Here is a 13,327-nt window from a genome sequence, read left to right as displayed (position 1 = left end):
AATTGCAAAAACGTTTGCTAGATTGTCGGCGACGATTATTGCAACAAGAAGAAGAACTGTCCTTATTTTTCATTTAGAAGCAAAATATGCAGAAATGGACTGCAAAAATGAAATCTACGCGAAAAACTGGATAAGGAGCACTTGGACTGCAAAAGGTCAACCTTGAGAAAAGTCAACGGTCAAAGTCAAAGTCAACGGTCAACATTGTGATGACGTAAGCAGGATGACGTAAGCTGAAGACCTCAGCTAGGGCTGACGTGGATGATGACGTCAGCGATGACGTCAGCAGGTGTAAATCGGCGCGTGGAGCGCGTGAGTCAATCTCACCGGAACTTTGGTCGGCGTGTGAGAGCGCGTTGGGATTCCGATCAGGCCGATTTTTCTCCGGTTATGTAGATTGGAGAAAGACGATTCTGATGAAGGCGGTGGTGAGTTGATCGGAGCAACACTGGTAGTGCGTGAGGCGCGTGGACAAGTTGCGGAATTTTTGACCGGCGAGTGGAAGCGCGTGAATGGTCAGATGGTGGTGATTCCGGCGGCTTTGTATAGATCGGTTGAAAATCTACCCGATGATAGGTCTTATGTCTTAATCGGAGATCCGGTGTGGAAGATTCGACGGAAGCAGTGATCTTGGTGGCGGTGATCGAGCTTCTGGCGATGTAGATTCAACCTTTGCACCTCTGACGACGATGGAATAGTCAGGAGAGGGCACGGAAAAGGTTTACTGACCGATGAGGCACATATTCCAGATGAGGCACATATTCCTTCTGTAACTGCTCCTGATCCTCCTGTAGTTGCTCCTAATCCTCCTATAGACTTTTCTGTCCAACCACCAGATACCTTTGATCCCTTTCCTAGTTCACCTTTTAATGAACAGGTGGAAGATGCACAGGTTGAAGACGAGCTACCCAACCTTGAGCTTGGGTCCCCTGCTTCTGCTCCGCCTGAAGATCTTGCACAAGACATTCCACCTCGTCACTCAACTCGGGTAAGATCCATTCCTACACATTTACTTGATTATCATTGTTACATTGCTCTTGCTACACTACATGAGCCTCACACCTATCGTGAGGCTTCCACTGACCCTTTGTGGCAAATTGCAATGAAAGAGGAACTTGATGCATTATCTAAAAATCATACTTGGGATTTGGTGACTCTCCCCCCTGGGAAATCTGTGGTTGGTTGTAAATGGATCTACAAGATTAAGACTCGCTCTGATACTATGTTAGAAATACTGAATGATTGTATTGTATTTCTCAAGTAATAGAATATACATAAGTGCCTTTATATAGGAGGCAGAGTGTGCAGTACAAGTAAGTGTGCTATACAAGTAAACAAGGTGGGCCTAAAGCCCACATACCCTAATACACGTTAACAGAACAAATTAGAACCCACGAAATAAAGATTTTTTAGATGGCTAATTGAACCCATGTAAGCATATGGTGGTGGATGCATCTAGATGGGTAAGCTCAGTGTGAGGTTCAAATCTTGCAGCTAGGCAAATTATAGATTAAATAAATGCATAAATCTCTTGCTAAATGCATTACACGAAGCTATTACAATTGCAAAAATCGCCTTTACTCCAAGCCAATTACGATCAAATTGTGAATGAACTGTCCTTGTGTACTAGAATTACAATTGTCTTGGTCTATCCAACATACCTTCAAAATGCACTGGAATATGAACGACGGAGCTGAAGTCACGAATAACTCAGCTCTATTGATGTTAACATGGGACGCCAATGTGCTCATTTTGTAACCCTTTCACATTCATATAACTTTGGTCAATATTTATTTTAATAACTTGATTGTGTCCTAGTGAGCTCTGTGTTTGGAACCATAGACAGCATAGTTGCTAGGTGTTCAAATTAGGTGCCTAAGTGTGCATTTAGATAAGGATTAAAAATTAAAATTATCTCATTATGTAGCTTATTTTTATTACTATTCATAAGTCCATGGCACTTTTTAACACTATTCATTAGCTTCATTATACTATTATTTCAACTTTTACCTTTATCTACAGAACTTTCAGCAATAATTTTTAAGTTTCAACAAAATAAGTGGTATCTATATACATCCTAATTCTTATTCAGATTCAGAATTTGTCAATTACATTTGAATAATAAGTTAATAACCCGATGATCCATTTGGCCCAAAGAAAAAAACGAAAGAAAAATTCTTACAACAGTTAAAGAGTGACTCAAATTCTTTCTTTCTTTTTTATGGCTCCTAGATCTTCTAAGCATATAAAACGACCATCGTGGGCACTTCACTGGGATTCAAAGAGTACTTTGGATTCAAAAAGTAGAGTACTGCTGATTACCCCAACAAAGTAGGTGTCTTTTTTAAGTTTCAGCAAAATAAACAATATTCAAACACACTCTAATTTTCATTCAGATTCAGAATTTGTCAGTAACATTTAAATAATGAGTTAATAACCTGATGATCATTTGGCCCAAAGAAAAAAAACGAAAGAAAAATTCTTACAACAGTTAAGAGTGACTCAAATTCTTTCTTTCTTTTTTATGGCTCCTAGATCTTCTAAGCATATAAAACAGACCATCTTGGTCTAATTACAAACATTACAAAAGACAAATTGCGAGGGGCACTTCGCTGGGATTCAAAAAGTAGAGTACTGCTGATTACCCCAACGAAGTAGGTATCTTTTTTTCTAAGAGTTAACCTTTCCATGAAGGTCCTTATTGCCCTCCAAGCAAGGCTGAGAACCAATTCCACTGCAACTCGGCAAGCTCACAGTTCCTGGGGTAGAGAGTGAAGAACTCATGGATGGTTGATGTCCTGTCTCAGATTTTTCTGGTAGATCAAAATGAGAAGTAATATCATTTTGGAAAAAGTTGTGTGAGCCAAAATCTGGCAATGCCAAACCACTATCCCTCCTCGTGTGAGAGATGTCAAGTTCTTCCTGGAAGTATCCTTGTGCCAAATTATCTTCCACAGGTATTGCACCTGTGAGAGTCTTGAATGCAAATTCTAGGCATGGGTCAGACCAAGAATCACTGAAGGGAAAGGGTAGCTCCTGTGGTTCTGGCATTATTTCAGTTTCAGGCAACTGCAGTTGCTCTTCAGGAACAACTTGGACTTCAACTGCAGGAGTCTTTTCGCTCTTGTTTGATGAATCTCCAAGTAATGGAGTGTCTATGATGGTAGAAGCATGATGTGCAAACTCCATGTGAAGTCCAGCCTCAAGCTGCTGAGATGCTCCATCTGCCAAAACCAAAGGTACAGTGGCTTCACTTTCACAAGTCTCTCTACTTGTATTTTGAAGAGCTTGTTCACTGGAAATGGTGTTTGCCATTATCTCAAGTTCAAATCCAGAAACTCGTTTTGAAGACCGACAAGGCAAGTTAAGCTCTTTCTTATTCATGGATTTCTTCAAGTTGACCTGAGTTTTTCTATTGCTGCTCTTTTTTATTCCATCCTCAAGGGAGTTTTCTATTTGTGGGATGTCAGCTGAAGGCATCAAAACATGCCCATCATTAGAAGTGCTCTCCAGTGGTAATGCACCTGTAAGAGTCTTGATTGCAAATTCTAGGCATGGGTCTGACCAAGAATTCTCAACCAAACAGCACTGTTCTTCTAGTTTCTCCTCATCCACTTTTTCAGTTTCCAGCATCTCCAGTTGCTCTATGTTAGCAGCTTGGTTTTTTTTATGAGGCTCTTTGCTCTTTTCTGATGGCTCTCCATGTAATCCATCATTCATGTCCAGAGAAGATTGAGGTGCATTCATTGTTCCTTGCTCATCCTTGAACTGCTGAGATGCTTCATTTGACAAACTATTTGTGGCCAAACATGCATCTGGACTGGTTCCACTTTCACCAAACTTCGTACTTGAAACTTGAAAAGCTTGGTGACTGGAAACTGAGTTGACAATCTGCTCAGGTTCAAGCCCAGCAAGTCGTTTCGAAGACCGAAAAGGCAAATTAAACTCTTTCTTCTTCCTGGATTTGCTCGAGTTAATCAGATTTTTCCTAGTGCTTCTCTTTTCCTTCACATTCTCAAAGCCATTCTTCTCTTGCAGGGTATTAGCTGTAGGAGTTAAAACAGGCTCAGATTTAGCAGGGAGACTTTCTGGTTGACCTTTTCTCTGGGATCCATTAGCTTTAGGCAATGCTGACCTGCCCGGATTTGAATTTTCCTTGATTTCAGCGAACTCATTTGTGTTCCCTATCAAATTCTTGTCTTGGACAATCTGAGTTGTGGGAGCAAAAGCATCTTCCTGTTCAGCAGATACTTTATTTCCTTGCCCTCTGTTTGTGCTCTTGCCTTCAGCTGCTTCTAAGCTGCTCTTATCAGAACTTCCCTTACCTTTTTTTGATAGAGCTGAAGTTCCCTTACCTTTTTTTGATAGAGCAGAAGTTCCCTTACCTTCTAATGATAGAGCAGAACTACCCTTACCTGCAGTAAAATTTAACAGAAAGCAATGCAGCTTAGAAATAATTGATTCATTATTGGACCACTCTGACTTGGACTGACTAATATATTTGGACAATCATGCTATGAGAATTGTTCATCATCTATGACCTCTCACCTGCAAAAAGCCTCCGTCTGGTTGCTGGGTGATTTAATTTCTGCCTTTTAGCTGCAGATGATGGCTATAAAATGGGCAAAAAGAAAAGAAGAAAACAAAATTATAAACATAAATCATCCTCCCTAGTAATGTTGCAACTGCAAAAAATAATGGAAAAGTCTAACAAACCCAGTATGATTTTCCAAGATTTTGTGTGTGTGGTTTTATAAGATTGTTAGCATCCAATAAATATGATTTCCCAAGATAGTAGCCATATCTACATGGTTATAGTTGCATTCTATGAGAATCAGGCTTGATTTGGGGGATTTTAGTATTCAGAATATTTTTAATAACGGAACTTTGGCAAATAACCATTGGTGTTTGTGGAGGCAGGTAAAAGAGGATGCATTAGAGGTGAGCCAACTGTTTACTACATGGATGGTTTTTCCATCATTTGCTATGAGGATATAAAGTTGGCATGCTTGAAATTGAACCTGTGATGATACCAAAGAACAAAATCTAAAAGCACAAAAGAAGGCTCCATTTGTTTCACCTGAAAATAATTTCCGACTGTAAAAAATATTTCCCAGAAAAGAAATATTTTCAAGTGTTTGGTTGCATTCTTGAAAAATGCTTTGGAAAACATATTTTCAACTACTTTCTCAAGTTTTCTTTGCTCCCCAACAGATAAAAAATAAACATATTACAACACAAACAATCGAAAAAAAAGAAAAAAAGAATAATAGTAAAAAAGAGAAGTTATAATTTGAAATGAATAATGAGAAAGAGAGAGAGAGAGAGAGAGGGTGAGATCAGGATTTCAGATGCTGCAGATCCCAAGCTTGATCACCCAAAACCCCACAACTGAAGCCCATCACACCAGCGAACCCAAAGTACATTGCTGACACAACCTTGCTGTCAGTATAGTTGCTGTGTCGTCACCAAGATTTCAGCCGTAACTTTGCTGGGCCGCTTCACATGCCACCACCATCAACCTCATGAGTTGCCGTTTGCCTGGTTGTCTCTGTGGGCCCCCTAGAGCCGCTGTTGGAGAGAGAGAGAGAAAGAAAGAAGGGTTTGGTCTAGGCTTTTGATCTAACTGTAGAGAGAGGGCGCTTGGACTGAAAATAGGGATTTAAAATGATTTATGGTAAAATGCCCAAAATTTTCAGTCAACCTGAAGATATTTTCAAGTTGACCAGCATTTGCAATCAAACCAAACACCTAATATTTTCAGGTGTAACAAATGCAGCCTCAATTTAAAACAAAGAAAGAATTAGAGATTAGTTTTACACAGGATGAATGGAGAGTTGTTCAAAGAATAATACAGTAAAAATGGAAAATGGTAATGCATATAGTTTTTGCACAGCCTTAAGGAAGAAAAGAGGTTGTTATTCTTTTTGGGACTGGAAGTGGTCGTTAATCAATGATAATTAGTATGTTGTCTCGTTGTTTGAGAAACATATTATTATTGGTAGGTTATAAAACTGAGCATTGTAAGGTGTTATATGACAAGTTTTAAGAATTTCATATAAAATTGAGTTAAAATATGGGGGAATTCATTGCATAAATTAAATAATGGCATGATCTGGCAACCTTAATACATTACTTGTTACTTTTGTAAACGTTATTTGAAGCAACAGCATCAGCTTCAACCACTTAGGAAGGGTTTGCTAACCAAATATTGGATGCATAGGTGCAATGGTGTTATGTAATGATGTATTATACTATTTTAGATCCATCAAACTTGATCTCAATTATTGTTTGAATTTTTATGGGTAAGCTACATATGCACTTAAAAAGTCTTGAACCCATGATCTCATCATCTGCCTCATTATTTCAATGGAAGGCAGAACCATTTGACTTAGAGCTTCTTGGCTCAGTTTTTGTTTGAAAAATACCGTAAAATGAAAATTTGACACCAAATGCCTAAGGTGTGTATGACAATAATGCTTGTCCATATACATATATATGATTCTTTTTGAAATTCTGATTCTTTAACCAAATTGTAGTAAAAATTTTGAAGATGGAGAAAGAAGTTTTACATACATTGTATTCCTCCTGTTTCTAAGTGTAAAGATGGTTTTTTCACCCTTCATTTTCTATAGTTTATATGAAACTAAAATTTTATCCAATGTTATAATGTTACAGATTCAGCTATTAAATGCAATCATTGGGTATCATCTGTCCTTAAATTTCAGCAGCACATCAATAAATAAGCTACAAGTAATGTGTATCAGAACATTAGCTATGAAATTCAATGTTCAATTCAGTTTACTCTTAGTCTTCTCTGGTTTGATTTTTTCCCTGATAAGTCTTCTATGGTTTGATTTGAAATGCTCCTGACCTCTTTATGGCATTTCCATGTTTGCTAGTTCAGTATTACCATAAAAGAATACCTTTTAGATTTCTACTACAAAAATTTTAGTTACATTAGTCATATTTCAAACTTATTTTGGTCAATGGTATTTTTCTTTTCTAAGTAAACACGGGGCATCATCCCTTTCTAACATCCTGAAAACTTACAGAATATGAATATTAATTCAAAATTTTTAGACATAGTATGCATACTAATACTGATAACTTAGTACATGAAGGTAACTGGGCATGTTTACTGTCAAAGGAAAGAAGGAATGACAGAGAGAACAATAATGCTGAAAACAGCACAACACAGTATTCATTTACTGAAGCACCAAATAAGGTGCAGACTTACTGATATTTCACTGTTAATCAACTCTGCATTGTTAATGCAACTTTTCTTTGGTTTCAATGCATGTCTACTAATCTCTCCACTTTCTAGATAGCGCAAAACATCCTTTTTGGAGCGGAAAACATATCCACTTTTGGGATCTGTGTAATACTGTAGCAAGTAGGTACCAATCAAATTTCATATATAGTGATAATATTTTGAAAACATTAAAACATAACTCGTTAAATAAATTGCACATAATTGACAACTGTCTACACTAGATAGGGTGCACATTTGGCATAGATACACACTTGTCTTTATGTGTGTGCAGGTGTGAAGAAGGAAGAGAGGGGAGGGGGAAGAAAAGCACTGCAACTGGATCAAACAGTAGCATAACAAATTCCATACCGGGTCCCTTCTAATTCCATGTGCATTCTTTTTAATCTTGATTTCCTTTATCCACCCACGTGGTAAATCCTCCACCTTATGCTTCTCAACCGCAACCTACATAATACTTTAGTTATTAGATGTATATCTGATAAAACTTTTATTTTATCTTATAAGTAGATGTATATCTGATAAAACTAATGGCACAAACATAATCCATGTGTACAAAACAAAATTATACCATTACTTCAGTATATTATGGAACAAATGTTTCTCACTAATGGTGCATAAATGATTATTGACTTTTCTCCAGATATGAAACAAAGCTTTTTACTTTTGATGTATTGAGCCACCCATGAGGGTGCAAAGGAATGCCTTGGGAAATGTTTCATCTCCAAGATTAATATTCAATCACCAAAGTTTATCAAAATTTTACCAAGCATCAACCATCTGCTTCCGTTTGTTGTCTTAACATATTGTTTTGTGGTCAGTTTCTTCTACTGTAACTCCATAGAAATTGAAAAAATAGAGATTCTATGTAGTTGTATAACATATTTTATGAGAGGTTTCCTGAGTCACTGGTAGTTATTCAGAGAAGTGAGAGAAGTTCTGTGGTAAGATCTCCACTGTCCCACACCTAAAATCCTTGCAGTAAGGAGTTAAAGGTTCGGTGATAACAGTAGTTAGCTTTTTGGCAGGTTGACTTTCATCTTGATGATCTGATATTGATCCATAAGTTATGACAATGAAGAAGTTATGTTGGCTTGCTTTTGTGTATCACCAAAACAGTTTCTTTCACACCAAAACTTCCATCAGGAGCGGGGAAAACCAAATTACTAGATTTAAAGATGCAGAAGGCAACCCAATTCAAGATAACTTTCCAATCAACTCCAAAAACAAACCAGGGTCCAGAGGAATCCAGGCAGCAAGAGGCTAACAAGAAAATACAAATTTAATCTCAATTCTGCTTTCTGCATGTATTTTCTGGAGTTATTGAACATATTTGTTATTACAAAGTAGTCAAATTAAGCAGAAATATTCTGGATTAGCTGACAAGAACTGGAGAGAGACCTCCTGGAAAAGACAAGAGGAAAATACAGTGGAAGCTCACAAGAAAGCCATATAATTCTCTTCATGAGAATGTTTTGTTTTTTGGTGGTTTGATGTTTAAACTTTAAACTGAGTTTGGATTATATTTTCCATTGGGCTCTGCTGCCCAGCTTTTCTGAGATCATACAAATTTTGTTATAGGGTTTCACCAAGCATATTTGCTTAGTTATACTTTTTATTCTTGTATCTTTCAGTTGGTTGTGACTTTTGTATTCACAAATTTTCTGATATCTTATCCATTAAAAAAAAAAAACCAAAACTGAGGAAAAATGCCCCTATTATCTATTACTAAACATGAAATAACTTTATAACCTTATAAGGTACAAAAACTATCCAAATTTGAAAATTCATTGTTACTGAGAGAGAGAGAGAGAGAGAGAGAGAGAGCCAAAAGTCCATTAATTAAACTAAAGGGGGGGGGGGGGGACACCCAAAAAAAAGACAATTAATTTAAAGAATAATAAATTTTTATTTTATTTTATTTTTTTAATACAAGAAAGAATAATAAAGTTTAAAAGAATAAACTTTGCTCACCGAAGATATGCCATTATCTGTCTTCCTCTTATTGGACGTAGAGGTTTTGCGCTTTATAGTTTTGAGATATCGCAATACCTCTGGCTTGGAATAGAATCTACATCCAGCCAAGGGATCAATGTAACACTGCAACAAGAATACAGTCATAAAAAATAATAACAATAATAAATGCATTATGTTGGTGGGCAAAATATAAATCTAAGTCCATAATTTTCTTAATATGTAATCATTTTCACTATATTAACTGAAGAGTATTTTCATATCATTAGAAGGACCAATTTTTTCCCCTCTAATCAAACAATTAAATTTCTACAGTCAAAAATCAAACGATAAAGTTGTTTGATAGAACAAGAAAAATATTGTATTTTTTTAAGAGAATGGGGATTGAACAAAACAGTGTTAAGGAGGAAACTTAGTACAATGTAACACAACAAGAATCATGACATGAGATATAATTTAGTTCCCAGCTTCCCACATCAAAGAGTATGTAATTGTGTCACAATCAAGAATCCAGCTTTTCTATAAGCAATTATCAAAACAAGCTAGAGGACATTTCCTAGAACTCAGTTTAAACCTTTTTTTTTTTTGTTGATGACGTGGAACCTCACCTAGACAGGGCCCTTTGGACCCACCCTTGCAGAATAAACCACAGATACATGACCCCACCTACCAAAACCGTGTATTAGGTAATCCAGGGTAACTCTTAATGGGGATTGAGCCCAGGATATCTAGGTCTACATCTCATCTCTAGCCTCCAACCACTAGATTGCACCCTAACGGGTCTCAGTTTATACCTATTTTAAAACAGGAACTAATCATACCTTGATTTTTGTATGTCATGTAATCATCTTGTTCAATTCATAAGAATAAATAACACAGCAGGAAATAGAAGGTATAAAATGTTAAAAGTTTCCAATTGAAGTGATATTAAAAGTCTACAAGAGACCAATATACATAAAAAAGAGAAAGGAAATGAGTACATTATTAGCAGCAGCCTAGAAGTTCCCATTACAACCAACACAAAGGTGACATAAAGGAAAAAATTCCACTAATTTTGTATTTAAATACCAAAGATAGTAATTTCAGAGCATCAAAAATCACTAGCATCTCATGTGTCATGCCAGTCATCAGACAGTAGTCATGCACTCCAGACTAACAGCTAAATCATTATTAGTGGAAAACCTGGAATTCCCCAACAGAACACGTATAACCATGGCGTGGGGGGAGTGTTAAATATAAATTGGAAAAATTCCTTTCAATGAATATACAAGAAGATCACCCAATAAATGTATATCATACCTTGTATTTTGCTCCAATTTTTGAACCACTGTGACGGGTCCTAACCTCCACATTCCAATCATTAGGTAACCAGTCAGGATGTTCATTTGTTTTTACCACAATCTGTTAAAATGATGAAAAAAATATATATCATTGACTACACATAGGCAAATTGGAGCGGTAAATGGTCGGTGAAGATAGGATGTTCAAATTTCATACTTACTGTCTTAGAACTGACTTTAGAGTGCCTTTTGATGCGTCTATTAGTTGGTTGAGGCTTTCCACTGTCACTTCTTCTGGATTTTATATAGTTTAGAACATCTTCTTTGGAGAAGAACTTCTGCCCAGTTTCCAAATTCTTGTATGACTATAAAAGAAAAATAAATATCATAAGCATTAGTGCAGCCCTATGACCAGATAATTGCTTCTGCTGTTCTTAATCTTTCTTTTGTCCAAACATGGTAATGATTCACAAGACTATAACTTGAATTACTAGTGTAGAGACATTAATTTGTACATGATGGTTCTATAAGATCATGTCCAAACATGGTAATCATAATGAAATGTCTACCATTTTTAGTCAGTTTCTGGTAGCCATACTATATGCAAGGTAGCAGCTTCTAACAAGATGCGAACAACCATAACTGATATGAAATCAAGTGACACGCCGCTAAAGAAAGCTTCCACGGTAATTAGGGTCTCCACTTCCTACCAATCGCGTGAATGTGTACGTGTGCATGTCTGGATTTTCTATGCCATGCAACTAGCAACTAACAATATATCTATCTCATGTAATTGAATAACCAGACTATGATCATCATTAATTGGTTAATTTAACCCAAAATCCAAATTCAGAAACAGCTTTATCCCCTAAATTAACACATACACTATGGCCCACAATTAGTATATGTCCTAAAAAACTCTAATTATTATTATTATTTTTTTTTTAAAAAAAAACCCTCTAATTATGTCCTAAATAATGCTCTAAGCTACATGCAATCCCTAAAAATTAAATTAAAAAAAAATTATTTAAAAGATGGCAAAGCACTATATTCCATACCACCATACTAAAATAACATTAGGTCTAACAGTAACAAATATTAGCAATAAAAAACACAAATATTTGATCATTCAGAAGCTAATATCCTCGTCTTTAAGTTCATATGCTGTGAGTATAACTGCACTTGAATCTGCATATACAGCTACAAAAGCTACATATCATACAAATTAAGTGCGAAAGAAAATCCCAAAATTAAGCTGAAATGTAAGAGATTACCCTAATTTCGCGACCGGATTTTTGGACTTTGAGGTCGACGGTCCAGCCGGAAGGAAGCCAATCGGAGGAGTTCCGGGCCACCATGTCGCCGGAATATAAGGCCTCCGGTGAAAAGTGGAGGGGAATCTGAGGGTTTTCTCCGACGATGAGTATCTTGGATGGAAAAAGTCAGTGAGTGGTTTGAGGTTTTTTCAGGTTCGTGAAAATGGGTTGGGAGAGTGAGAGAGATAGTGAAATGGGAAGGAGTAATAACATGAGAGAGAGAGAGAGAGAGAGAGAGAGAGATGGTATAGTAGTAGTATTAAATTAATTGGACCGCAATGAGTGTGAAGAAAAGGCCACGTGTTGTTAAGAGAATGATTATGAATTATAAGAAAGAAGGCAAAGCTCAGGAGTCTAGTCTACTACTACAGTTAAAGAGCCCTTGGTGAAGAATAATAACTTGGTCAAATATTGGAGTTTGGGATTGGATTGAGTTGGGTGTTGAGAGTTTCGCGGGTCAACAATAGTAGGTTCACTTTCCTTTTTCCTTTTTTTTATTGTTTATCTAATATAGACTTTTTTTTTTGGATAAACAATATAGACATATTTATTTTACCTATTTTCAACGTCTCAACAATCTTGTAATTTAAATGACCCTCATTATCTATAAACTCAGTTGTAATTTTCTCGTTTAAATCTTTTTTTAAGTGTTTTTTAGCCCTTAGTTTTTCCCTACAAATATTTATATCAAATTAAAATGATCTTTTTTTTTTCTTGTAAAAGTTTATTATGTTTCCGTTTTATACAACATCACAATCATGAGGGCAAAAGTATATATATAAAAAAAAATCATTATAGAATTTCAAATAAACATTCATTTAGTATTAACATATTATCAATAAAGACATAAAATCATTGCTTTTTTAATACATTACAATCCAATTATTTATAAAAAAAAGGGAATTTGACATGCATCTATTGCTAGGTAAGGGAAAGTTATTTTGTTTAAATTTTTTTAAAGGGAAAGTTATTTTGTTTAAATTTTTTTAAAGGGTTAGGTTATTTGTTTTGAGTAAAATTTGTTATTGAATTTTTTTTTTAGTTTTGTTATTGATAATTTTTGTTGTTGGGTAATTTTTTTTGGGCTTGTTAATTTTGTTGTTGATTTTAGTTTTATAAATTTTTTTTGTCGCCATTGAAAGGACAAATGATATTGTTAAGGTGGGTCAAGTATATTTTTATTGAATCAAATTGTTAAAATTAGTGACTGTATATAAACTAGTATCTTTTAAATGGGGGTCCAGTCCAAGCATGGCTACAGCCCTATGTGTGGGGCTCCATACACTATGAATGTGATACTGTATGGAGCGAAAATACTACGCATTGACTATTATAAGGGATACGTGTAATGTGATGTGATACTTTATGGAGCAAAAATAATATGCATTGGTTATTATGAGGGGTGCATGTAGTGTGTGTAACTGTTCATTTTACACCATCAATTTATTACATGAAGAAATCTATTACTATAATAGGAATCTTTT

General features: G+C 35.8%; 1 protein-coding gene across 2 annotated transcripts; it reads right to left on the bottom strand.

Moving 5' to 3' along the window:
• Window positions 1–2,365: 2,365 nt before the first annotated feature.
• LOC126710470 (uncharacterized) lies at window positions 2,366–12,085 on the bottom strand. 2 transcript variants are annotated; one of them, XM_050410937.1, is made up of 8 exons: window positions 11,802–12,085; window positions 10,749–10,892; window positions 10,547–10,648; window positions 9,248–9,373; window positions 7,625–7,720; window positions 7,241–7,387; window positions 4,549–4,612; window positions 2,366–4,415 (listed from the first exon to the last, which is right to left on the bottom strand). In XM_050410937.1, exons 1-8 carry the CDS (start codon window positions 11,883–11,885, stop codon window positions 2,671–2,673), a joined length of 2,508 nt encoding a protein of 835 aa, XP_050266894.1. In that variant the 5' UTR covers window positions 11,886–12,085; the 3' UTR covers window positions 2,366–2,670. The 2 variants fall into 2 exon arrangements, with proteins under 2 accessions (XP_050266894.1, XP_050266895.1); XM_050410938.1 differs by lacking the exon at window positions 7,241–7,387.
• Between the last annotated feature and the right edge of the window lie 1,242 nt (window positions 12,086–13,327).

Source organism: Quercus robur, chromosome 12 (assembly GCF_932294415.1).
Source record: "Quercus robur chromosome 12, dhQueRobu3.1, whole genome shotgun sequence".
In the NCBI taxonomy this organism is placed as follows: domain Eukaryota; kingdom Viridiplantae; phylum Streptophyta; class Magnoliopsida; order Fagales; family Fagaceae; genus Quercus; species Quercus robur.
This window is presented reverse-complemented; position numbering and strand designations above follow the sequence as displayed.